Here is a 27,923-nt window from a genome sequence, read left to right as displayed (position 1 = left end):
TATTATGCTAATGTGTAACAGCTGCCCTGTAAAACATTGTGACATTGTCTACCAGAGCTGTGCACTGCAGCAGAAACAGGTAATTACATACAAGTAAAGACATGCATCAGCTGACATTACGTTCTATGATTACAGGCTCTTTTTGGCTCCCGGAGCAAGGCGTTGGATCAACATTGATGGGAAAACAATGGAGATCACTGTGAAAGGTCTTAAGCACCCTCACCGCTATGTCTTAGATGCTGCTCAGACCCACATTTATATGCTGATGAAAAAGGTTTGTAGTAGCAATACTTTCTTCAGTATGATAACCACTATTATATTTAAGCTAAGCTTATTTTTTACTGAGAAAGTTACACCCTTAAATGCACAAGACTTGCACAAAGCAGTTTAGGTGAGCTATGTAAAATGAAATGCATGATTGTATTTCATACATTTATAGAGTTGTAGTTTGGTATACAGTATGCAAAAGTGCAAACATGCATCATATGTAAGAGTAAAATGATGTGAACGAATACTTCCGGAAGGTTTTCATTAATTTCAAAACCCTTGCTAATATATATATATATATATATATATATATATATATATATATATATATATATATATATATATATAGGTCTACTTTGATAATTTCACTGAAACTAATTTCCTCAAAGCCTCATTTCACTGAAAATGAATTGCTTGAGCACAATTCACTGAAAGCTCACTTCAGTGAAAACTCATTTGACTTAAACTCATTTAGTCTAAACAGGTATGTGCCCTGTTCCCCACTGTAGTGTGATCCTAGAGTTTGTATATACAGTTGGGGGGGTAGGGGGCACGGCCCCCCACATCGGGGGTTGTGGGGGGCATAGCCCCCCCACATAGTTTGGGTATATATTATTTTCTAGAAAGAGTTATTCATTTGACTTGTAAGAATCCATGTCTATGGTTTGCAACATTTAAAATAGGTGGGGGTCTATGCCCACACACCCCCAATGTGGGGGAGCTGTACCCCCATCCCTCTTACTATTTATACTAACTCCAGGATCGGACTACAGTGGGGAATAGGGCATATACCTATTTAGACAAAATGAGTTTCAGTCAAATGAGTTTTCAGTGAAGTGAGGTGTCAGTAAATTGTGCTCAGGCAATTAATTTTCAGTGAAATGAGGCTTCGACGAAATGAGTTTCAATGAAATGTGTTTTCTATCAAACAAAGTAGACCCATATATATATATATATATATATATATATATATATATATATATATATATATATATATATTATGATGAACCCCCGGTAATGGAATTGTGTCTGATTGATCTTTCTTGGGTACTTTACAGGCTGTTAAACAGGGGCCATTTGTGATTTGCTCACATTAACTAATGTTGATGTTACACCTCAACCCCATATAAAAATTGGACTAAGTGCTGATGATGACAACAACCCACATTCAGCCTTCAGTGCTTATTGCACCTTCTTCTACAGCTTCAGAGGAAGTATTACCCATTTTATGCTAGTAGTGTGAGAGTCGCCACGTACCTATGTATTATAACCAAAATAAAGATGTCTGTGGAATATAAAGGCAAAGTATGGCCCATCTACAAAGCACTGTCTTTAAATGAGTGATTTTCTGAAGTTGCTATGATGAGTAGCTGGTCTGCCTAATTGCTCCCAATATAAATCAGTGTAAACTGACTAAATGCTGATGCCATTTCTCTTAGAAGTCAAAAGATGTGTTTTGGGGATAGTTGGTATGGTATTCACAATGAAATGAGGCAGTAGATTGCAAAAAAAAAAAATTCTAATGTTTCTAAAAGCAGCACAAATATTGGGACTGTGGACAACCACATCTTGGATGGGAAGGAAGAATCTGTAGCCCCTAATAAAATTGGGTCATATTCAAGTCCGCTGGCTCTAAGAAGGTACTGGAGCAAATTCAGGTTGAAATTTGAAATGACTGGTCTAATTAAGATGGCTCTGTTGGTAAAACATTTAAACAAGATGATGAAGCTGATGAGATGTTTGCACGCCATCTTGATTCTACAACAGGAGAATAAGATGTTGAAGGAGCAGCATGTGTACTTGGAGGGAAATTTGGAAATACTTGGAGGTAAACAAACTGATCAAAAGAAAGGTCATGCTGGAGAAACATTCAAGTGATTGTAATTCCACAAAAAGAAGGAATATATTGTGTGGCATATATGAAGGAAAAGATGGAGAGAAGGCCTGGCTTACAGGCAAGCCATATTAAAACTGAGAGAGTATGTAGAGAAGTTTGGTCAAGGCCAATAGTCGCTGCCAGGTAAGTTAGTCATATAATAGTGTGTTTTAAGACTTTTGTGGTAGAGGATCAAATCCTATCTTTGCACTGCAATCTTTAGGGAAATATACAAAATAAGTATTTTTTTGAAAATGTGTTTTTAATCTAGGTATGTCAAAAATGAGTTCATTTTTAGCATAAATGCATGGATGTTAAATAAAGAGATTAATATTTAGAATGTTGTAGCAATTGTCATTTTCTTCCCTCAAGGGACCAGGACTTTCTCAGACTCAAAAGAAATCTTGAACTGGATGTCGGAGTATAAGTTCAAGGAAAGGAATGATTGCACCATACATGATTGGCAAATTGAGCTTAACAGAATATTGAACCACAAATAGACAAATATCAGCTTCAGTTGTTAAGGCAAAAACAATTTTCCTTCTGTAAACACATTATGTATCAAAGACAGAAAGTAGCTTTGGTAACAGAAAACAAGCTCAGAGGAATTGTGATATTATAGATAATCCATCTGTCCATCGTGCCTTGTGGAACATAAATAATGTAAAATAACATTTAATTGCTTACTTGCTTATCAGGACATAGCAGTATTACTGAGTAATTTGGAGATAACGTGTGAACACCAGTATTATTGCTTCCTTTCTTTGGTATTTACTACGTGATTTGAGGAATATACAGGTAAAGAGGGAGAAGTATGGTAATGGAGAACAGGTGGAAGAAAGTTCAAGTTAATTATGGGTCAGTAGGCTGACTGGAAAGATTCAGTCTGATGGAACAGATGAGGAGCATGTTACTGTGTTTCCTGAAAACTTGTCTGGATGGTATCCCATTAGTCACTGGAGAGAAAGACTGGAAAGGATGACCACTGAATGATAAATAGAAATCAGAGCAGTTAAATTTTTCCAAGATGTGAACAGTCTCCATGTGAGGCCCTTAAGAAAATGCACAAAAGAGCACTTCAGTTTTTCTTATGTACACAGTATCCACTTTAAGGAATGTGTTGTCTTGGCTTTGAAAATAACATTCTGGTAAATATTAACCATATGACAAAAGAGTGTACAGGAAACAGTTGATGGGGTGACTCTTACACTGTCTGAGTGGTGAGAATGGATGTTTTACATGAAGTCACAGTGTTCATTTTCAGTATGAGTATTAGCATTAAAAGTGCATATAGAGGCATCTTGGTTGCCATGTAATACAAGACTGGATAGAGACAGAACCGTTGGCCATCCTATATAACTATTTGTTGAATGCATGTCTGGCTGTACCATGGAATTGTACAACTGGACTTCTTAATATCCTCACAGACCAAGTAAGTACCTATGAATCTATGAACATACAAGCTATACAGAGTCTATTTGTCATATCAGATATGACTATGAAGTCTTTCACATTTCTTAGTGAAGCCAGTATTTTACAGATAGGATTAAGATATAAGGGATAAATAAAGAGGAAACATGAGGATACCTGACAAGTTGATCAGAAAATAACAGTATAGGCGATTAGGCATAGATCTGTCTGTGTGATAGGTACAGGGGAGTGGGCCTAGAATGAGTCAGAATGCCTATCTTCAAACACAACTTTGATGACTGGCTGAGTGACAGGTTACCTAGTAGACAGGCTACACAAACCATTATGGAAAGGGATAATGTCATAGGAAAAAGCTCTAGCTAGGCTATAACTAAACTAAATTATCAACAGCCTAGTATAAACCTGCGAACCAGTCTCCATAGGTCTCCTTTGAAAATGGGTAAGTTTTTGATAAGCTGGACCATTTCACTGAACAAATGTAATAAATAAAATAAAATAAATTGATGCAGCTGTATAAGACACCTGAGGGACTGGGAACAGGCTTTTGATGCAGTCTTGTGTTTTTCAGAGTTGGATATAATAGAGTTTTTCTTATGAAGTGCGCCAGAAAAGTATATTCATAACAGTGCAGAGGTGCTTATGGCCACTAATGGTCAGTCCCTTAATTCTATGAAACCATTGCTGATATGATATTATTAGTTGAGGAAGTAGATATGTAATATGCTATTCATAAATGTGAGTCTGGGGGCATGCAGTGCTGCACACATGGAAGAGACTTGCTGATTTTATCTCCTGAATGGTATCAGAGTTCAGACCCTTCTATATGTCTCCTGAATCCCATTTAGTGGTATGTGTTACTGAGACAAATTTATGTGATACTTGTTTGTAAACACCACTCTACAGGAGTTATTAGTAAGAGACAGGTGAATCCATGCATGATAGCAAACCACCATAATGCAGGGGAATGACACTATGGTGCAAGATGAACATCAGGCTATTAGATCATTGACTGAAGCCTTACTAACAATTATGCAATCAAAAGCAGAAGAGGAACATCAGATTAAATCAGACCCTGCCAAACATGAAAAACAGCTGTCAGCTATGAGACAGCAGCAACTGAGTGAGTTGGGAGAACAGCAGGCCATAGCGGCCTCTGACTCTAAAAGCATTTAGATACTACCAGTGCTATTGCAGACAATGGAACAAAAGGCAGAGTACATTGAAAAAGGTCCAAATGCAACAATTTACAGTTTATTGGGCTGCTGGAAAAGGTGGAAGGCCTGGAGGTGATAAAATTTATCAGGGAGTTTAAAAAAAAAGTGCTGAGGTGCTCCTTTGCCCCAATGATTGAGAGTGCTCACAGTATTTCACCTTTGTCAATTAAGAACAGCATACCCCATCACATCATCATCAGATGGACACCCCATCACATCACATCACATCACATCATCATCAGATGCATATCCCATCACATCATCATCAGATGCATATCCCATCACATCATCATCAGATGCACACCCCATCACATCATCATCAGATGCACACCCCATCACATCATCATCAGATGCATACCCCATCACATCATCATCAGATGCACACCCCATCACATCATCATCAGATGCATATCCCATCACATCATCATCAGATGCATACCTCATCACTTCATCGTCAGATGCATACTCCATCACATCGTCATCAGATGCATACCCCATCACATCATCATCAGATACATAACTCATCACATCATCATCAGATGCTCAGATTATAACAACCAAAAGGAGATTCTGAAGCCAAGAACCCTGGAGCCCATATTTGTTATTGCTGGACACCCTATCAGAATTGTGCTGGACTATAGTGTGACACTGTACAACAGAGGTGATGGCTGTGTATCTTAAAAAATGTCATGAACTGAGCTATACAACACAATTGAGGATCCCTGAAACAATTTTCTTGTCTAAAGGAGACTTTAATTATTGGAGGAGGTGGGATAGGAAGCAGTTAACAAATCAGTACACATGGACACTGCTGCAATTCCACAATCTCCCTATTCTGTGCCCAGGAAGAAGAGGGACAGGGCTCCTTTGTATCACCTAAAAAATGCTCTCAGCACAAAAAAGGGAAAGAAGAGGACCCATGGAGTTGTCTGCTGGACACCATGAGGAGCCACACTGATAGAGGTATGGAGCTTCAGGTACCACCAAATAAGAGTTTACAAGCCTTGATGAATGAAACAGAGGAAGATGTAGGGGAGACTTCACCATGCTGGAAATGTTTGTAGAGGAGATCAGTATGGAGGAGAAATCATGGGCTGAACCTAAAGATTGCCTACTGGTTAAGTGACCTGGCAAGGAATCCCCAAGGATGGAGTACTCTGAAGTTGTTGGTGTTTCAGCCTGTTGAAGTTCAGGGATCTACTTTGTTCATTCTGGTCTAGCCAATCATTAGACTGAATTAACAGTTTTAAACTTTCTGGCCAGAAGAGAATTCACATGGAAGTTAACTTCTATGGGTTTTGTGATGCATCAATGGACTCATAATCATGTTTTCATGTATGTAATAAGATTATGTAGTTCATTACATGTTTTTTGTATTACTGCACCCTCATGCTGCTTAGGGGAGAGGAATTTGAGAGACTGTCCTTTTGTTTAGATTTCGGGGGGACATTACTGCAGGCATGGACTGCCCATTTAAGTTTTGGGTTTACAATCACTGATTGAGTGTAGTCTATTGTGTGTCTTTTGCTTTTCTGTTTTTATTCCAGTTATAGGACTTACTGGAGTAAATTTAAAATAACCATTCTTAGTAATATATGTACTAAGGGGTCACAAAATAACTAAGCCGCAGTAACTCAAGTGAGTATAGACAGGCTGTATTGTCACTTAGAGGTCATGTGTATCACCTGGACTGGCAAGGGACTTTCAAATCCAATTAAAACCATTGTGGTCTTCTGCTTTTTGCAGACATACTCACCATAAATTGTTTTACCACAGCAAAGTAAGATTAAAAGGAACAGATTTGCTGTTCTGAACTGTTTGGAAGTTTCTAGAAGGCCACTGCTTGCTTGGGCTAAAGGGAAGTCTCTGTGTTCACCAGTGGGAGTGGTTAACAATGAACAGCCTGCCTGTCCCTGGAGGAGTGGTTACTGCCTTGAAGCTGTAGTTTTATTGGCCATTTTGGGTCAATTCTAATCTCCTTGATCTCTCTCTCTTAAAACCCGGCTGCCTCGTGGTTTTGGTGTCTTTTCAGGCTTGCTAGTTGTTGCTGAAGCACCTACCAAGGGGAGAAAACGCTGAGAGAAGAAAAGGAGCCACTTTTGTGATTTTAAGTATTTTCTTCTGATTTTTTGTTAAGTTTTACTGCTTTGCCGCCTACTTTTTGGCATTTTCCAGCTTGCAAAAGTTTATATCTGTAACAGCAACAATACTTGGAACACGTCTAGAGCCTGTTTACTGCATTTCCTGTGTTACACGTAATTTAAAATAATTTGTTTTCTCTAAAAACTGCATTTTACCTGATTTTGGCCTAGCACTCAAGTGTGGGGTCATTTATTGCACTGTTGTGATTATTTTGCTGCTTGTGTATCTCTGCTACCTTTAAACTACAACAAAAAGAAAAAAAAAATCTTGCTTTTTTCCCACTTTCTGAAAGTTAAGAAAGTTCAGTTACAGATTTGCTGTTCTGAACTGTTTGGAAGTTTCTAGAAGGCCACTGCTTGCTTGGGCTAAAGGGAAGTCTCTGTGTTCACCAGTGGGAGTGATTAACACTGAACAACCTGCCTGTCCCTGGAGGAGTGGTTACTGCCTAGAAGCTGTAGTTTTATTGGCCATTTTGGGTCAATTCTAATCTCCTTGAACTCTCTCTCTTAAAACCCTACAACTCTCTTTTTGCGCAGTTTTGCGCACTGAGCAGCGTCAAGCAGTGCCGCCTAAACAGGTTTAAACTATTCCAGGCTTCACAAAGTCTGCTCTTCACTTTTTCCCTTAGAACTGTTCAAACTCTCAAAGTAATCACTCTATTCTCTTTCTAAAGCCCTGCACTTGCTCAGCTATTATAAGGAAACACTAACTAACTAAAGCACTACACCCTCCTTGACTTCTCATAAGTATTAGGCTCCCGATTGGTCCTTCCTGATCAAATGAAAAATCAGTTCCCTTCCCTAATCTGATCAGTAAAAAAACAGTTCCCTATACTAATCTGGTATGTCCAAGGGTCAGTTTCAAGGTTACTCTCCAGTCCAGCTGGTGAATCTGGGAATTTTAAGGCAATGTTACAATTGCTTTATGTACACAGACAACCGTCTCCTCCTTCCAACAAACTCTAATACATGTGAGAGATGCAGTTACACAGCCAAACTGGAGGCAGAGCTCTCTCAACCCAAGACTGGCACAGTCAGTCAGGAGGAAAAGGTAACCACCCGCACCACAAATCCAGTCTCACACAGACCTATTGCATCTGCATACCGAACACATAAACACACAAAAACATACTCGGAGGCTCTAAATAAAAATCTGCCTAAACAGCAAAGACCTCCTAAGCAGATATCCAAGCAACAGCCACCCCTCAACAATACCCATGAATCACATATCTCACAAAATCAGTGTGCCTCACAGTCACAGCCCTTAAGGCCAAACAACACACCAGATACACTTGTTATAGGGGACTCTATTGTCCAGCACACTGACGTCCCTCTCACCAGACTGAACAAGGAGAAGGTCATTGTAAACTGCCTGTCAGGTGCCAGGATCCGCCACATAATGCAAGCACTCAGGTCACTCCAAAGCAAGTACAAGTATGACTCCATCATTGTCCATGCTGGTGTGAATGACCTGAAACGTACCTTCCTGGACTACGTGAAAAGAGACATAGAGGAGCTCTCTGACCATGTAGCTCAGGCTGGTACGACCCTGACCTTGAGTAGCATCTTGCCCTCACCAAGAATGATGCCACAGTATAAAGACAAAATGATCAGTTTCAACAATTGGCTAAAGTATTGGTGTCATTCAAAGGGGATCCAGTGTCTGTCAGCCTAGGATGACATGCTCGACAAGCCACATTGCTTCGCTAGGGACGGCTTGCACCTGTCACCCTTAGGTTTTTGTATACTAGCCAAGGCTCTTGCCACCCCCATAGTGCCTTTTTTAGGCAAGGCTCAAAGGACAAACCCACCTCCATAGACAACCCGAGAATAAAAAAACTAAAGGTAATGCTACTCAATGCCAGAAGTTTAAACCTCAAGATGCATGCACTCGAGGCTCTCCTCAGTATGGAGAAAATCGATGTCTGTGCAGTAACAGAAACCTGGTTCAAGGCTCCTGAGAGCACCCCAGCACTACCAGGTTATAACTCATACCATGCGTTTCGGCCCCAAAACTCGGACCGAAGCACAAAAGGAGGGGGAGTATCTATATTCATCAAAGATTCCTACACCTCCAGGTTAGTGGCACTGCACGAAGCATCGGAAGCCATCCATGTGCAACTAACAGCGGGAAAAACTGCCTTTTAGTTTGTAGCCTGCTACAGAACACCCTCCCTATTACAGGAACCCCACTTGGCATTCCTGAGAACACTGGAAAATATGAAGGTCTCTCCAAACACTATGTTATTGGGTGACTTCAACTACCCAAACATTGACTGGGAAAACTACTCAAGCACAAACACCATCGCCCAACAGTTCCTTGAATTTATAAACTCTAACGCAATGGAACAACTGGTCACCACTCCCACAAGAGGGAACAACATATTGGACCTGGTCATCACCAATATGGGGACTCTATGTTCCACACCAGAGGTAAACCCCTCATTGGTAAGATCAGACCATAAACAAATTTCTCTGGACATCCATATCCCATCTCCACCCCCAGCCAAGGAAATCACTGTAAAGAATTTCTCAAAAGCCAACTTTGCACTTCTCAAGACTGAGGTGGAATCCTTCAAAGCCCCAGGGCCAGAGGATAATACAGCCCAATCTGCAGAATCCTTTACAAATGCATTCTATGAGCACCTGTAGGAATGCATAGATCGTGCTATCCCAAATAAAACCAAGACTCACTCCTCCAAAAACAGGAAACCAGTCTGGTGGACCCCGGCCATAAATAAGCTATACAACAGAAGGAGGAAGCTACTACATGACAGAACAAAATCCCAAAAAGGGAAGGCATCTCTGATCAGTATTAGCAAGAAACTTCGATCCCTCATAAAATCATCAAAGGCCAGTTTCGAAAGAAAAGTTGCCCTAGACACTAAAAATAATCAGAAGGCCTTCTTTAGTTATGTCAGGAATATGGGTGGAAACTCCCAGATATGCTCTGAATTGTTGCATAACGGTACAAAATATACTGAACCTACAGACATAGCCAACATCCTGGCAGACAGATTCAGTGCAAACTTCTCTCCCCATTCCCCCCCCCCAAAAGGAGCAAATGCCTATCCCAACTGAATGTAACCTCCCTGACATCACAGATGCACAGGTGAAAGCTGCCCTCTCCAAAGCAAAAAACACAGCATCTATGAGACCGGACGGTGTCCCAGGCTGTGTCTTACACAAGCTCCAAGAAGAACTGAACCTTCACATTAAGTCACTGTTCAAACTTAGCCTTACTACAGGATATGTACCCAAAGAATGGCATACAGCTACAGTGGTCCCACTCCACAAAGGTGGTGCCACAACGGACCCAGGGAACTATTGCCCCATAAGCCTGACTAGTCTGGTCTGTAAAGCTATGGAGTGTATTATCATGGAACTCATAAATAAAGACATTGGGAGCCTCCAGACACTAGACCCTACCCAATTCAGCTTTGTTAAGGGCAGATCTTGCCTCTTAAACCTAGTTGATTTCTTTGAAACAGTTACCAAAGCCATAGATGAGGGCAAGGTAGTCCACACAGCCTACCTGGACCTCGCAAAAGCCTTCGACACAATACCCCACTCGGGCATCATAAATAAGCTTACCAGCTTAAATATCAACCCCTATATTACAAGATGGGTTGCAAACTAGCTCAGAGATAGAACCCACATGGTCAGAATCGCAGGTGCCATGTCCGAATCCAAACCAGTTACAAGTGGCGTCCCACAGGGCTCAGTTCTGGGACCTTTCTTGTTCAGTATATACTTCTCAGAGGTTCAGGCTAACACGGGGGGATTATGGCTGACAAAGTCCGCAGATGACTGCAAACTGGGGGCCATAATCGAATCTCCAGCTGGCACAAGCATCCTCCAAAAGGGTCTCACAGAGACGGATGCTTGGTGCCAGAGCCATGGCCTCAAGCTAAATGCTAAAAAGTGCATAGTCATCCCCTTTGGGAAAAACAAGGTGCCCACAAATTACCACATAGGTGGTAATCCATTAAGTACGTAAGAAGTAATTAGAGATTTGAGGACCAACATAGATAGTAATCTCTCCTTTGATAATCACATTGCCAAAGTGGTTAGAAAGGCCTTCTATATAGCCCAACTTATCACGAAAGGGTTCGCATCTAGATCAAGAGAGGTCATTGTGCCCCTCTACTCATCACTCATCAGGCCCATAATTGAATACAATGCCCCTTTTGGGATGTACCTTACCCAACACCTGCAGCAACTGGAGAGACCCCAAAAGTACCTCACCAAGAGGATCATGGGCTACAAACAGATGTCCTATGCAGCTTGACTAAAGAAACTCCAGCTCTACTCAGTTGCTTATCACCTACTCAGAGGTGATCTATGCCTGATTTATAAAGCCATGTCAAACCCAGAATTAATGGACATGCTCCACCTCAAAAAATCCAAGTCCCTTAGAGCTACATGCTCCAGGGACTTAAACCTCAGCACAAAAATAAATAGGCCATGCTGGAGGGACAGATTCATTTCCCAGAGGCTCCCCTCACTCTGGAATAGAATCCCATTTCATGTTAGACATAGCCCCACGCTGACCCTCTTCAAGCGAAATCTGGACGCGTGGATGGGAAATCGCAAATTCACCCCTGGGATCTCTTCTGTGTCCCTGCTAGACAGAGGCACAGTAAACTAATCTTAAAAGGGTGCCTTCTGTGACCTACTTTAAGGAGGGCACAGTAGGCTAATCTAATAGGGAGGCGGAAGCCAAATATACTCTGGCTAGGCTTATAAATGCCCTAGGGCAGATAGCCTAGTATCTACCTATGAACCTATGAACCTATATATAAATTCATGTCTAAATGTCAGGGGAGCAAATATACTAGCTGTGCAATTTCTTTAATGAGGTTGGTAAACATTTTACTACACATAACATTAGGATGACCTGTGATGCAACATTCCCAAGAGAGTGAGGGTAGATGGCTGATTTTAATGCTACTGGTCAGCTTTGGCAGTTGGTGTTGGCCAATTTCTATGTTTCATATGAGGATGAGAAGTATATCTCATTGGAGTTTAGTAGGATACCGAGCGAATTAACCCAATTGAATAGAGCAGTTCTACTTTGAGTAGGCTTTAATGTAGTAATGGAGGAGGAATTAGACAAAATCTCTGTAGAGGCAATCAGATTTCCTTAGGATACTCACTTACTCAGTTCTGCAGTGGAAGAGCTTTGGATTTCGTGACATTTGGAGAGTGCAAAACCCCTTAAAAATGAAATGTACTTTCTATGCATTGACATCTTGGGGGGGGGACATTATGCTGTAATGAGTTTGAGGAGAGACAGGGAAGCTGTTGAGAGCTTAGAGAGCTCCTTTTTCAGATCATCCATTGATTTGTGTTACTCTTGCCCTATGGAATAATGAAACTGTTCTGTTTCAGTGAAAAATAGACCCACTTCTCCTTAAGGGGATAGATTTAAGGAGGAATTGAGCTGCTGACTTAAAACCTTCTGGTCACAGATAAAGAATAGTGAGGAAAACATCAAAAGATGAGGGCAATTTAAAAAGCAGTGTAAAACTTTGAGGTTCAGCATACATTTACAAGTCCAATTAGAGTTTCGCATTTCATAGTCAGATAGCAGGTTAATCTGTTACTGTATCACTATGTCAGTGTTTAAAAAAATCTGTGAGTTGACATTCAATACTGGGAATGATTCTGTACAAAAAGGGGATCTCTGTAGTTTGCAAAACATGTCACATTTCTAGTACTGCACTGCTTATATTTTCAGATGCATGTCTGCCATTATATCTTTTATGATTTCATTTCCAAGTGAACAAATGATTGAGGCATAAATGTAAATCAGTAATTCATATTCCAGATAATACAGAATATTATCTAGAATGTAAAGAAAAAAAGATAACTAGCAAAATGCGAAATCTGTGATAATTTACATAACATGGTATGTATTTTACTGATGAATCGTCACTTTTCTCACATCCATGTCCATTTCTTGCATTGGTTACAAGGATTCATATCCTCGTTACTTGAAGTCCCCCATTTACAAGGAGATGTTGTCCAAAGCTGTTGTCCCAGCAGAAACAAAGAAAAGGTAAGACACCGTATGTAGCACTATTGGGGTTTTAGTACTTCCTAAAGTGGAAAAATACTGAAAACTTGGGAGAAAGTTTATTATACAATATCATATGGATGATGTGTTTTTTCATGTTAGTGTTGGTGCTGCCACCTCTGAAACATAACTGCTGTGGACCACACCTGTTGTATTTCTTCAGTGCTGATTTAAAATTTCATTTTAGGAAACTGTATGATGTGTGAGTATTTGTGTTGAGCAGTTCATTTCATGTTACCTGTTTTTTTTCTTCATTATTGTGTTTTTTATATGACAACTTAAAACCAATGAAATGCTTAGAGCAGAATGAACATGTAATGCATAGATAACACATTTGAAAACCATGAAATCATTATTTAACATGTCAATGCCCTATGACTGCCAAGCTGAAATGTAGTACCTTCTTTTCAGCAAGGTTCGTATCATGCTCAAGTTTGTAGTTGGCTGAAAGTTAGATTACCAGCTGATAAAGTGACAGATTCTGTGTTTTTATGTGAAAAGTTAATCAGATACTACTTTATATGGTATTTTTATTTGTCCACAGGTGTGTAGGCAATGCTTTACCTGCTTGTCACCTGCAACTCTCTTTCACTGAGTAACATTCAGTGCTTAAGATGCCAGCTAAGTACAGCATTCTCTCGGATGTTAATAAAATGGCATTTAGAACTTTCACTTTGGTGTAACTAGGGGCTGAACCAATATCATTTATGATTTCTTTGAATTCCATTGCAATAAAGGAACCCAATATTTCTTTCATATGCATTAAATGGTGAGCATAAACATCACAAATCCCTGTATCTTCTGAAGACTTATTTATTTATCATTTGTTAACTGGGAAAGTCCAACTTGAAACAAAGCCAATTTTCAGCAGAGGTCCGAGGAGAAACACTCCAGACACATGTCTTTGTAATGTGGGAGGAAGCCAGAGCACCCAAAGGCAACCCACACAAATGCAGGGAGGACATGCAGACTCCACACAGAAGGCACCCTAGGCAAGAATCAAACTGGCGAACCTGTTGCTGTAAGGCAGCAATGCTAAAATTTCTGCATGACTCAGGAGAGACAGAGCTGTGGTCTCTTTTGAAGTTTTAATATGCAGTTAAAGCAGAATGCAAGTAAAACACATGGTAAAGAAAACAAACCACAGTATTCAAAATATAAAAATGCAATAATGTAATACAAAATACAACAAATAAAAGCAAACTAACCTTTTCTTCACAGCAAAGTGTAGTAGAGTCTGTATGAGCCTTTCTGGTAAAGCTCTGAAATGTTTTATTTTACCCCTTAAATAGAAGGTTTAGTTTCTAGCTCCACCCCCTCAGTTCACAAATGATTAACTTTGTGACCGTTTCTATCTTATGAATGAGTCCTTAATTGATCAGTTCAAATTTCTGCCTGACTGAGAAGAGACAGAGCTGTGGTCTCTTTTGAAGTTTTAATATGCAGTTAAAGCAGAATGCAAGTAAAACACAAGGTAAAGAAAACAAACCACAGTATTCAAAATATGTGTGTAAATCATACCTTCACCCAGTAGGGGGTTATATTTAACACCCCACTCACTAATAATGTATTCAGACATCTCCTTTATCATGGAAACAGGATATCCCCATTCCTGAAACATTTTACCTATATATTCTATTTCTTTCTTCATATCCTAATACTCTGAGGTCATTCATGCTGCCCTTATACATTGACCTTTTAAGATGCTCTTCTTTTGTTTCCATGGATGGCAGCTGGAGTACTCCAAACAGGAGTTGCTAAATGTAGTTTTTCTATAAATTTTAGATTTAAATTCAGTTCCAGAATATTCTATATAGGTGTCTAAATAAGCTATACCCTCTTCACGTGGGTGTGAGTAAATTTTAAGTACATACTGGACTTGTTTAAATCGCTCACAAATTGCTCAATACCATCACTAGTACCATCCCACAGGACAAAAATATCATCCAAAAAACGGATGTAACATCTAATATTAGGCATAAATCTGCTACTAAAAATAGTTTTGTATTCCCAGTCCAATAATGCAAGGTTGGCAAATATGGGGGTGCATGCGGCCCCCATAGCCACACCTTTTGTTTGCTTATATAGTCCGCCTTCAAAAAAAATAAAATTATTGTCTAATATCAAGGACATGAATTTCACTAGAAGTTGAATTTTCTCCCATTCCATACCGCTATATTTCCTTATACTAATGCAAAAGCTTTCAAGCCCTTCATCCTTCGGAATGCAGGAGAATAAGTCTATGACATCTATGGTGAGAAACATTAAATTCTTATTCCAAATTTCAGTTTTCAATCTACTTAGGAAATCCCAAGAGTCCTTGATTAAGTGCTGTACTTTGCTATAAATATATTTCAAGGACCTATTTATCATTACCCCTAGTTGAAAAGTTTTTGATTTACTACCAGATATAATAGCCCGAATGGGGGATCTGTTACATTTTTATGTATTTTAGGTATACCTACGATAGTGGCCAATATTGGATGTTCTACCTTCACAAAATTATATATGTTATATATGTTCTGCGTAATTCTATTTTCCAATAAGAACTCTTCCAGATATAAATCAATTCGACGATGAACAATGTTGACCTCATTATTTGAAATTACTTCGTAGCTCCCTGTACTAGTCAAGATTTCATACATTTTATTATAATATTCTCCACTGTCATATAACACTACCCCCCATCCTTATCTGGTTTCATAACACGTATATTACCATCATTACTAACCTGTTTCAAAATCTCCCATTCATTGTTACTCAGGTTATTCTTATACCTGTTATATTTATGCTTTACCTGTAATTCATACAATTCTTTAGAAATAACCCTTTCCAATGTTGCCAAAGTCGAATGTAAAAGAGGGTTAAACTTACCTTTTTTCTTTAACCCAACACTTGTGTTATGGTTTGGCTGGTCCTTGAAGTAAATAGTTAAGTTAAGCTCCTTAAATACAGTTTCAGCTCCACCAAAGTGTCCGTTAAATTAAATCTAGTTGCTGGTACATATTTCATACCCTTGGAAAATAGGTCAAAGTGTTCCTTTTCAAGCTTCACTGAAGTATAATTGTAAATATCAAAACTACCCAGGGTATATATGACCCCTTGTTTTTGTACTATTTCTTCATTTTGCTGCTCACTCAGTACCTGCCCTAATACCTCGGCTTCCATCCTGGGCCTTGTTTCTCCCAATAATTTATTTCCTTCTGTTTCTTTAAATGACAGATTATTTAAAATTTTAAATATAATTGTTAGAGTGATTTTATTGGTTGTGAGTAACTATATAAGCACACTTAATGACATTTTTTAACAGATTCTGATGAAGTCTGCAGTTTGCAGATGGAAGCGTTTAATCTATGTGTGACTATTCAAGATTCTTATCTGCATAGTGAGTTTGTTCACTTTGTTCAGGACTGCTAGAGAGGAATACAGGTGCTATCTGCGTGGACCCTAAATTGTTTTATCTTGGCTTAGGTTTAAGTATTTCTTTAATCGTTGATGAAGTGTATAAAAAATACAGTGCTTATGAAAAAAGGAAAATGATATTCAAAATGAACAATTATACATAAAGAGCATGGGAACACAGTGTAGGAAATTTCATTTGCCTTGTGGGGTAGGAGACTTGAGGACTAAAAGAATGTGGAAGTCAAGAAGTTCAGAAAGTCAGAGAGGAAAGAAAGGAATGACAAACAGACCATTAAGAGATCTCAGAACTGAATAAACTAAACAAAGCAGATTAGGATTCAGAGATAAATTGTTTTGATCAAATGTATTCATAAAAAAATGAAGGAACAAATAAGTCTGCCTGTCTATCTGTTTTAGTTTATCAGGGCTCACAACCAAATCCCCCAAATTTCTTCTGTGGCTTCAGTGATATACTTTGTAAGCCCTTGATTAAGAATCTACCTGCATGTTTAAATATAGTTAGGCAACTCTAGCTATTCTGCAGCTTCTAAGATTACTAATATAGTGAATTGCAATCTCTATAATTTTGGTGAAATGATGATTGCAACAAGGCAAACAATAAAATGGAAACAAAAGCATCAGGATGAAATTGACAGGATGCTTTGAATATAAAATGAAGATGTAGTCCATAAATGTAGCTGTTTTGAAAAAAAAAAGTAAAACAAAGAAAGATGAAACATCACTTAAAGGTGAGTCTGGAGCACTGGAGAAAATGTGACAGATATGAAGACTAGTTGAGCAAAAGAAACCAGAAATATAATAGTGCAAAGGTTAAGTTGTTCTTGCTGAAAAATGACATTATTCCTGGCATATTCTGGGAGCCAGCTTTTTACGCCCAGGACACCAGCAGCAACAATTCTGGAAAGAGTTAAAACAAATGACAGGTAAAACTTCAGAAAGCAAATTCATAAACATTACTTTACAAACTTTGACAATATTTACATAAATTCCCTAATAGCTTGTGTGGATAATGTGGCAGATATGTCTCTTACACCAAATGCTTCTCAGCATTCATCAGCTGTTGACTATAACCTAGAGCTACACCCCTTTGCGGCTTGGAGCCTCACCTTTTACTTCAAACAGATTTCTGTTAAGGATGCAAAGCAGTACTAAAATATCTAAAGTACTACTTTAGGAGTCAGATTTAATGCTTTGCACCCCACTGTTCTCAAAATGGCTGCTTCTTGCATTGACAAACTACTCACTCACTCACATACACATATTATATATATTATATGTACATATATGTGTGCGTGTGTGTGTGTGTGTGTGTGTGTGTGTGTGTGTGTGTGTGTGTGTGTGTGTGTGTGTGTGTGTGTGTGTACAACCTCTCTCTATACTGTGGAATATTTCCTCTTCATTAAAACACGCCAAAATAATTCATTTATCCAAAAGTCCTGCACCTAATGATTTGAAAGACTATAGATTTATATCAAGCATATGTCCTTTATCCAGAATATTTGAAAAGCGACCATATAAAGATATTGTTGACCATATAAATTCTTATAGTGTTCAACAAGCTCTCTGAACTCTGTAACTGATAATGTTTACAGCAATATGAATGAAGGTCTTGTTACGGCTTGTGTGTTCAGGGAAGTGACTATCTTTTTAAGAGTGAGTCATTCAAGGCTACTACAAAAACTTAGCAAACTCACTTTTGATGATAATAATATATGTGGATTCAAAACTACTTGAGGAATACAACCAGACAAATCTTTGACATGAAATCCCTGTCAGCTATTGGATCTGAACACTGACAAATCTAAAGGGTCAGTCCTAGGGCCTTTATTTTTTTCAATCATTAAAAATTATCTGACTTTCAAATTCATCTGTCTTAACATGGTTACATATGCAGATGATCTCTTACTAACAGAATCCAGTAAAACTATTACATAACTTCACCACAAAATGTAGAGCAAATTAACCTGCTTGTGTGTCTGGCTTGTAATCTATCCGTCTTTCTAGTTTTAAGAGAAATGGTATTTCACATTGGACCTGATCTACTATAAAAAGATCCTCTCTTCATTTTTATAGAGGAGATTTATTCCTACTGTCCATAGACTGATTTCTGATTTCAATATCTGCAGTAGCTGCAGTACAACCATTATTCAGGCATGTATAAATTAATATACGACCTCTTCTTACCAGTCAGTAATGTATCATAGTCACAGTTTCTCTAACTTGCTCCTGTAACCCTATTTCCTAACTTTTATAATCTGTCTTGTAAAAAAACTTTACATTCTTTCCAAACTTTTATCTGTACATAGTCCTAAAAACAAACTAATGCACAATACTCAATATTTGATATTACCACCATTAGTAAATACTTCCATCCCTGATATTGATTGTTTCTGATGATATCCAACATATTTGCTTCAGATAGAAGTTGTTTATCTATTATAATTCCCTGATCTCTTATAGTGTTTTTTAGTGAAGTATGTTATTTAAAACATAAGGGTATCAAGGATTTTTGTCCTCCAAATCAATGACTTTTAATTTTTTAAGATTAAAATCCATACATTTAGTCTCTAACTATGCAACCAGTCTGTCCATAAAACACTGCATATTGTGTTGTGAAGACATGTTAATAACTATTGACTCAGCCTTGGTGTCATCATCAAACCTCTTGACGCAGAAACTGTTCGGGGTTAGAAAATTTGACATAAAGATGCAAAACAAGGCTGGGCCAAGCACTGGGTCTATTCAACATCACACTAAACCAAGTATCAGGGTGACTGTCTTAGGTTCATAGGTAGGTACTAGGCTATCGGCCCAAGGGCCTACATAAGCCTAGCCAGCAAGGTTCCCTGGCTTACGCCACCCAAGAAAGTTATTTTCCTGTGCCACTGTCAAGCAGAGGCACAGAAGTGATCCCCTGGGTGTATTTCCTATTTCCCATCCACTCATCAAGATTTTTCTTGAAGAGTGCTAATGAAGAACTTTGCTTGACATAGATGGGTAGCCTGTTCCAGAGTATTGGAAGTCTCTGGGACAGGAATCTATCCCTCCAGCATGTCCTGTTTATTGTGGTGACAAGGTTTAGGTCCCTAGAGTGTGTAGCTCAGAGGGATTGGGATTTCTTTAGGTGTACCATGTCTGACAGCTCTGGGTTTGACATAGCTTTATATGTTAGGCAGTGATCACCTCGGAGTAGGTGATATGCTATGGAGTAAAGCTGGAGTTTTTTGAGGCGGTCAGTGTAGGGCATTTGTTTGAGGCCAGTAATCCTCTTTGTGAGGTACTTCTGTAGCCTTTCCAGCTGCTGCAGATATCTTCTAAGGTACATTACAAAAGGGGCGTTGTACTCTATAATGGGTTTAATGAGTGTCGAGTAGAGGGGAACAATGACCTCTTTTTTCTTGGATGAGAACCCTTTTATGATGAGGTGTGCAATGTAGAAGGACTTCCTGACTACTGTGGCGATGTGACTATCAAAGGAGAGACTGCTGTCCACCTGGGTCCCAAGGTCTCTTATCACACATTTGGTGTTAAGTAGATTTCTGCCTATGTGGTAGTTCATGGGTGCAGAGTTTTTACCAAAGGGGATGACACTGCACTTTTTGGCATTGAGCTTGAGACCATGGCTCTGACACCAGGCATCTGTCTCAGCGAGGCCCTTCTGTAGGATGTCCACATCATTTGGGGACTTGACTATGGCTCCTAGTTTGCAGTCATCTGCGAACTTCGTTAGCCAGAGGCCTTCTGTGTTAGCCTGTACTTCAGAGAAATAGATGCCAAACAGGAGAGGTCCCAGGTTGGAACTCTGTGGTACTCCACTTGTCACTGCTTTGAGGTCAGATTTAGAGTCTGCAACTTTTACAGTGTGGGTTCTGTCAGTGAGCCAGTTGGCAACCCATCTTGTGACATAGGGATTTATACCTAGTTTAGTGAGTTTAGCTATAATTCCAGAATGGGGGATGGTGTTGAAAGCCTTGGCGAGGTCAAGATAGGCTGTGTGAACCACCTTACCTTCATTTACAGCTTTGATGACTGCCTCAAAGAAGTCGATCAGGTTCAGGAGGCATGATCTGCCTTTCACAAACCCGAACTGGGTGGGATCCAGAGTTTGGAGGTTATCAATGTCTTTGTTTATGAGTTCCATGATGATACATTCCATGGAATTGCAGACCAGGCTTGTCAGGCTAATAGGTCGATAGTTCCCGGGATCAGTGGTGGCTCCCCCTTTGTGGAGTGGGATAACTGTTGCTGTGTGCCATTCAGTGGGCACAAAGCCTGATGCGAGGCTATTATTGAACAAGGTGCTTAAGTGGGGAGCCAGTTTGTTCTGAAGTTCATGTAAAATGCAGCCTGGGATGTTGTCCGGTGCCATGCATGCTGTGTTTTTGGCTTTAGAGAGTGCAGCTTTTACCTGTGTAGTTGTGATTACAGGGACTCTGCATTCTTCCTGTATAGATATGGGCCCTTTAGGGGGTGAGGGGGGGTAAAGTTAGCACTGATCCTATCTGCCAGAATGTTGGCAATATCAGTTGGTTCTGTAATTTTCGTGCCTTTGTGCTGTAACTCAGAGCAGATCTGGGTATTGCCATCGAGATTCTTGACATAGCTATAGAATGCTTTGTGGTTGCCCTTAGAATTAGTGGTGATTTTGTTTTCATAGCTAGCTTTGGAGGATCTTATAAGGGATCTCAGCTTCTTACTGAGGCTGACCAGGGAGCTCCTCCACTCATGGGATTTTACTCTCTTTTGCAACAGATTCTTCCTTCTGTTGTATAGTTTGTTTATGGCAGGGGACCACCGGATTGGCTTCCCTTTTTTGGAGGATAGCGTCTTGGTTCTGTTTGGGATAGCATGAGCCATGCACTCGTGTAAGTGCTTATAGAGTGCATTTGTGTAGGATTCAGCAGTTGTAACTGTATTGTCCATCTGCATGGGTGTCTTGAAGTTCAACACTTCTGTCTTAAGAAGCATGAAGTTGGCTTTGGAGAAATGTTTTACCGTGGTTTCCTTAATGGGGGGTGGGGGTGGGATGTGGATATCAAGGGTGATTAGCTTATGGTTGGATCAGACCAATGAGGAGTTGACTTCAGGTGTGGAACACCGGTCACTCATGTTGGTAATTACTAGGTCTAGGATATTGTTGTCCCAGGTGGCAGTGTGGATAAGTTGATCCAGGACATTGGAGATTATGAATTCCAGAAAGCGTTGAGCTAAGGAGTTGGTACACGAGTAGTTTTCCCAGTTAATGGTGGGGTAGCTGAAGTCACCCATTATTAGGGTGTTTGATTGACCCCTAATATTTTCCAGTACATCAAGAAGAGAGGAGTAGGAATCCTGGGGCAAGGTGGGGGATCTGTAACAAGCTACAATTTGGATTGCAGCTTTGTCCAGAGTTAGTTGCACTTGGATAACCTTGGATGCATTATGCTGAGCAACTAGCCTGGATGTGTGGATATCCTTAAGGAATGTGGACACACGTCCGCCTTTGGTGTTTCGGTCCAGGCTACATGGCCGAAAAGTATGGAATGAGTTATAGCTTGGTAGTGCAGGGGTGCTCTCTGGAGCCTTGAACCAGGTCTCAGTCACTGCACAGATATCGATGTTCTCCATTTTAAGGAGTGCCTCAAGTGAGTGCATTTTAAGATTTAGACTTCTAGCATTGAGTAGCATTACCCTCAGTTTTTGCTTGCTTGTTCCTGTTACGGTGGTGAATTTGTTATTTGAACCTTGCCGAGAAAAGGCACTATAGGGACAGCAAGAGCCTTAGCCAGTATCCGGAATCCCAGGGGCAACAGGTGCAGGCCATCTGTGGCAAAGCATCATGGTCTGTCGGCCATGTCATCCCAAGCAGACAGATACTGGATCCCCTTAAAATGACACCAGAAGCTTAGCCAATTGTTGAAGTCAATCATTTTGTCCTTGTACTGTGGTATCTTCCTAGTGCAAGGCTTTATTCATGACTTACAACTTCCTGAACCATTGATTTGATCATACCATATGTAGGTGGACTTGCCCTGAAAGTGGTGGTGTTCACAAATGGTCAAAAAGTATGCTAAAAGCAGTAATGCTTGCTGAGGATCCTTTTAGTCTATGACCATCATGAACAAAGGAAACCTTGCAACCCAAAATTCCCAATTCCTAAATAACACTTTGGTCAAGGGTTTTTGCCTAAAGCTGCAAGAGCTGATAATAAATTTTCTGAACCTAAGTTATCAGCTTCTGACTACCACTAGATGCCATCTGAATTCAGTAAATCAAATATGTCAATGTAATCCCCTGAAATAATCTTGATTGCCTTGAGAATATGAGTAGTGATATCAGTTCCAGGAAACAAACCATCTTGAGAATCCATCCTGGTCATAGCATAATTAATTTCTATTGGGGCTAGGGGTTGGTGCAGCTTTGATTCCAAATCATGCACATCCAATGCTTGGGAATTCTTTTCCCCACTAAAATCTGTAGATATATGCATATCAACTCGCAAAGAATTATTACCTTTTTGATGGCTGTTACCCCTCCCCCATCTTCTTGGTTTCCCGTTGAAGGCCCAAAATCTTTCTCTAAAATCAAGTCAAAGATACTAGTCCTACCGTCTTCTGGCAGTGCCTTTAGAAACAACTCCAAGTACTCCTCTGTAGACTGATTTGCTAAACCAGTCCCTCCCCATGCAGCATCAATGATATCAGCTGAATTGTTACATTTCTCCTCCACCAACATAGGTAACACTGATGATTCTGTAGCTGGTTCAGCATCAGTCATGTCCATCTGTGTCTCTCTGCACTCTTTGTCTCATCTTCTTTTAAGGTGCATCATTCACTGACTGCCCATCTGGAGTCACAGGATTCCATCCTCTTTTGGACCCTTCAGAGGTGAATCTCACCCAAAGGGATTTGGTAACTGGAGAACTGATGATCCTAAAAGGAAAAGAAATGTTAATAGCACCGATAACATCTTGAGTATCCCAAGCCTAACTCTCTATCCTCTCATGAGCCTGCCCCCTACCACTGTCTAAAGGAACACAAAAAGCTAAATGTCTTCATCCAAAGTCTCCACAGTAATCTATCTTGATAACTTAAAACGTGCCATAAAACAATAATAAAATGTCAAGGTAGTACCCCTTATGAGCATGCACTCTTTAAGACCTGTAAAGAAAAAGGAGGACTTGGGACTGAAAAAGACACACAATCAATACTTCTGATAGGTGCCTGTCACCATAATATCTACCTGCAATTTTATAATACTGTCAGTGCTCTCCTGCCAAATTATACCTGGGCAGCTCCGCAACCCTGAAAAATCATATTTGGTATATAGACGATCTTAAGCTTTCTGCCTTTATACAGTTTAAAAACTGTCTTGCTATCTTTAATAATTTATTGTTGAATACTGGAATTAAGAAAACATCATAGAAAATAAGTTTGAATACTTTTTTATTTGTTATTTGTAGTAGTGATACTTTTCACCTCATTCAAAAGGCAAAATTAGATTTACCCACATCATTTACATCTTCTGTTACTAGAACAAATGTTTCATCCTTCACAAACAATATTTACACCACTTTCCTAATATTGTACATTCTTCTCCCACTTAAACTTGTCACTGTAACTGTTAATTCTAGAAATCAAATTTCTGTTAACCTTCAGCACTGAATCTCCTAAAATAAGAATCTTATGGTCTCTAATTAGTTTAGGTTTTCAATCTCTAATAAAAAGAATATTACAGTTCCAGACTGCTTTTCTTCCAAATTAGATTGTCAAAAAGTAAAACTATTGTAGATGCTCCCCAGCAAACTTCATAAGCCTGTGAGTAAATAAGCATAGACTTCAAGGATATGGCTGTGAACAGTATTCAAGGTATCACTGCATCTTTCTGAATGCTACTGTACACATTACTTTGCTGCTATATAGTGAATTTGTTTTGCCATTCCTGGTATCTCAGATGTCAAATGACCCAGAATATTATGATGATTTATTTATTTAAGTGCTATTATTAGACACAGGATCTTGTACTTTAGTCTTATATTCATGTTAGTAGCATTTTACCAAATGATGCATTCAGTTGCTAAAAAATAATGTGCACATGGTTGTCAGACAGTGCCTAATAACAAAATTATGACAAAAACTTCTCCAGATAAGAAATATTACACTTTGCTACTGTGTCTAGTTTAAATTTGACATTAGCTTATTCATTTTCAGTGCTTCGTGCTAACAGTCTGATATACAGTATTGGTTCAAATCCTTAGAGTCATTTTTAGAGTTCTTTGTTTCAATTATTTTCCCGCTATAGTATCTATCACAATTGTTGATGGCACTGTTCATTTTCATATTTTTGCTCAATCACATGCACATTCTCTTGAATACATGTATCTTTACTTTAATACATCTTAACATAAATATCATTTTCAAGCACAGATTCTACAAGATTCACTAAAAATGTGTCAGCTCTTCCCATGCATATAGCCATATCTTCTACTTTGAGTTTGAATTTCTATCGTACAGGATTTTCTTTGCACAACATGGATGTGATTTGCATCTCCAGTACTGTTACATCACCACAGGGTTTTCTGTTTCATACCAACTACAAATGAAATGCAATCTAGCCTCACTTTTTATTTATCATTTTTGTCTGTTTCTTTGACTTACATCGTATTTTATGAATATCATTTCCCTTAGATAATTCTTTTAAATAAATGTTGTTACTTTCATTTACTTTGTGAAAATCCACGTTTTAATGATATCAGGCCTATTTTTAATATCTTGCCTTTATTTCATTTCTTGTAATATAAAAAAATTATGCCATATAATAAGTAATGCAGTTTTCAAATACACTCTGTTATTATAGTTCAGCTGAGCAATGTATCTATAGTCTCTGTAGGACTTTTTGCCTTTATAAAAAAAATGAATAATATGTCCACAACAATTTCTCAAATTCTCTTTTACTGCTGATATTTGCCCTTTCTCCTTTTTTCAAGAAAAGTAAACATAATATATTTGTAAGGCTTGCTCCTCAGTAAAATGGACAAATGTGCCACATTTTATATTTAAGTTTGCCAGCTAATCCATTCTTAGAAAAACAATGAATATATTGACCAAGTACTTCTAGTTTTCTGCTAAATATGCTTAATCTGAGAGAATACCTGGTGTTTGTAGTTGGAACATTTTTTTCAGTGTGGATTATACTTCTTTACTTCTAAACGCATAGTATTTAAAGCAAATATATTTTTTTACTTCTTAAGCTGTATTTCTTCAGTTCTGTTAATATTTCTCAATATTTCTTCACTCTAACAGTACATTATGTCTGGTGTTTTTTCAGGGTTAATGGTAGTTACAATAGAGGGAGTCAGGTGCCTACCATGGAGCTAAATCTTTAGGTGGCACATAGTTAGCACAGGAGTAGGGTGAAACAGCTGTTTTGAACAAAAGTGCTATCTGCTGATTATCTGTCTATGTTTTAAGAAAAGAAACATAGCATTTCTTTACTTAAAAATAGATTAATTACTTAAGAGTCACAAGACACTTCTATTCAAAGCAACAATAGCTGTAATGCTCTATGGCAGAGTTTGATGCACTTGGCAATCAGTTTCTGAGCTTTCTTTCCTTTGCCATGCTATGAATCATGGGATCAAATCAGTCAAGAGCAGAAAGCCCACAAGTAATGATAAAGGGAAGGTTGACATGCAAAACGGCAGTAGTGGTGGTAGCATGAAGTAATTTTTTAAAGTATTCCTGGCAGGCAACCAGATATGGACTGTGAGGGCTGGTGAGCAACAGCATGCTATTTTATTTTTTGTTTTATTACATATTATTCATGCTAACATCTATCTGTAATATCATTCTGTGTTTCTCTGTCTCCTATAACACCAATACCAATTTTTATAACTTTGAATTCAAAAGAAAAGTGTTATATATACATGCATGCACTGTGTGTGTGTGTGTGTGTGTGTGTGTGTGTGTGTGTGTGTGTGTGTGTGTGTGTGTGTGTGTGTGTGTGTGTGTGTGAGAGAATTCCATTCCTGTAATAGAATTAATGATGATGTAACTGTTTGTTCTTGATAACCTGCCTTTACTCTCCATAGAAACGTCATAATTATTGCATTTCCAATGGATTTGATTAAGATTGTCATGCAGAGTATATATCTGAATAAAGTCAGAGGGCAATTTTTACTACAATGTGCATGAGTGTTGAATTGAGTTTTCTTAAGTGTGGATGCGTGTATGCCCCTCATGAGTGTCAGGCTTTCTCAGTAGTATTTGTGTGTATGTTGAGGCGAAAACATGTATTTAATATAATTTATTATGTATGCACAATGTATGTGATGTTTACCTGGGCATTAATCTTGTACTGAAAAAACACTGTCTTTTAACTTTTTGCATAGGTAGGCAGATTTTGTCTGTTTGGAAAATGTATGCCTTGATGAATGTGTGAAAGCCCATTATGCTCTGTCTTGTAACCTCATTGTTTTAAACATTCATCAATTTGGCTTTGCAGGGCTAGCGTACATTTATGTAAAGCTAAGAAGGGATACTTTACTGTGACTGATGCATACAGTATTTATATGAAACAAATTTGGAATGCATTACTATGGCAATTAATTTTATCACAATCAGACATCCAGGGTGAACTCCATTAACAAAGTGACTATAACTGTTTGGTTAAGTTGCGGGTCTGTCTGTGGAGGAGGGTAACTTACCCTGTTGTCATCTGCTCATTTAAAAACTTTAATCTAGTTTTACAGTGCATTTGTGTGAAATAAGTTAACTTTGCTGGTTCATCTACAGGGTATTACTCGGGCACATGCTGGGTGGAGAAGAAAAATAAGAAAAATACTTACAGCAACAGTATGATGTGCACCTTGTTCACATTGATCCCCTCAGTGACTCCAAAACTTATCAGAATAAGCACAGAGATCAAATATAGTGCAATCATGCAGGGACATGCAGAGACATATTTTAGACCAGCAGGTCACAGCTAAATTCTGCCTTCACCTGCTGATGCAGTAGATGATAGATGCAACTGATGTCAATATTCAGTTGAGAACCATGACACAGCTGCACAGTGACTTTAATAGTTTCTCCTTATAGCAAATTGAAATGTAAATTTGTTTTAGCTTTTTTTTGTCTCCCAAAACTGACCATCAACTGACCTTTGTGCCTCTCCCTAATCACCAGATCTATTTCCCCCTCTTATTTCCCCCCAGGCTTGCTTGGATAATGGTCAGGGCTGATGAGGAGATCAAGGTGTCCAGAGTCCCCATTGTATTTCTACCTGCAATGTCTAGTAGAGTGGATTGTTTGTGCAATTATCGATGAAAAAATATGAAATAACTGCTTGCAATCCCCCTCATATGGGAAACAAATTGCTTTGCCAACATTTGTTTTTTCACAATTCACCTTGTCTAGTAGCTCTGAAATGACAAGGCAACCAATCTGTTGCCTAGTACTATGTCTGAACATCCCAGTCTGATTCAGAGGTCTATTACGTGTATGTGTTTATGC

General features: G+C 38.9%; 1 protein-coding gene across 1 annotated transcript in view; it reads left to right on the top strand.

Annotated features, from left to right (window-relative positions):
- RGS9 (regulator of G protein signaling 9) overlaps positions 1–27,923 on the top strand; it is a 1,872,571-nt gene that overhangs the window by 1,731,232 nt on the left and 113,416 nt on the right. The window contains exons 15-16 of the mRNA XM_044085112.1: positions 136–274; positions 12,911–12,993. Coding sequence (XP_043941047.1) covers positions 136–274; positions 12,911–12,993 — 222 coding nt within the window. The remainder of the gene's footprint in view (positions 1–135; positions 275–12,910; positions 12,994–27,923) is intronic.

The sequence above is a fragment of the Protopterus annectens genome, chromosome 10.part0 (assembly GCF_019279795.1).
Source record: "Protopterus annectens isolate FY-2018-M chromosome 10.part0, PAN1.0, whole genome shotgun sequence".
In the NCBI taxonomy this organism is placed as follows: domain Eukaryota; kingdom Metazoa; phylum Chordata; order Ceratodontiformes; family Protopteridae; genus Protopterus; species Protopterus annectens.
The sequence above is the reverse complement of the archived record's forward strand: the minus strand, read 5'-3'. Positions and strand labels throughout refer to the sequence as shown.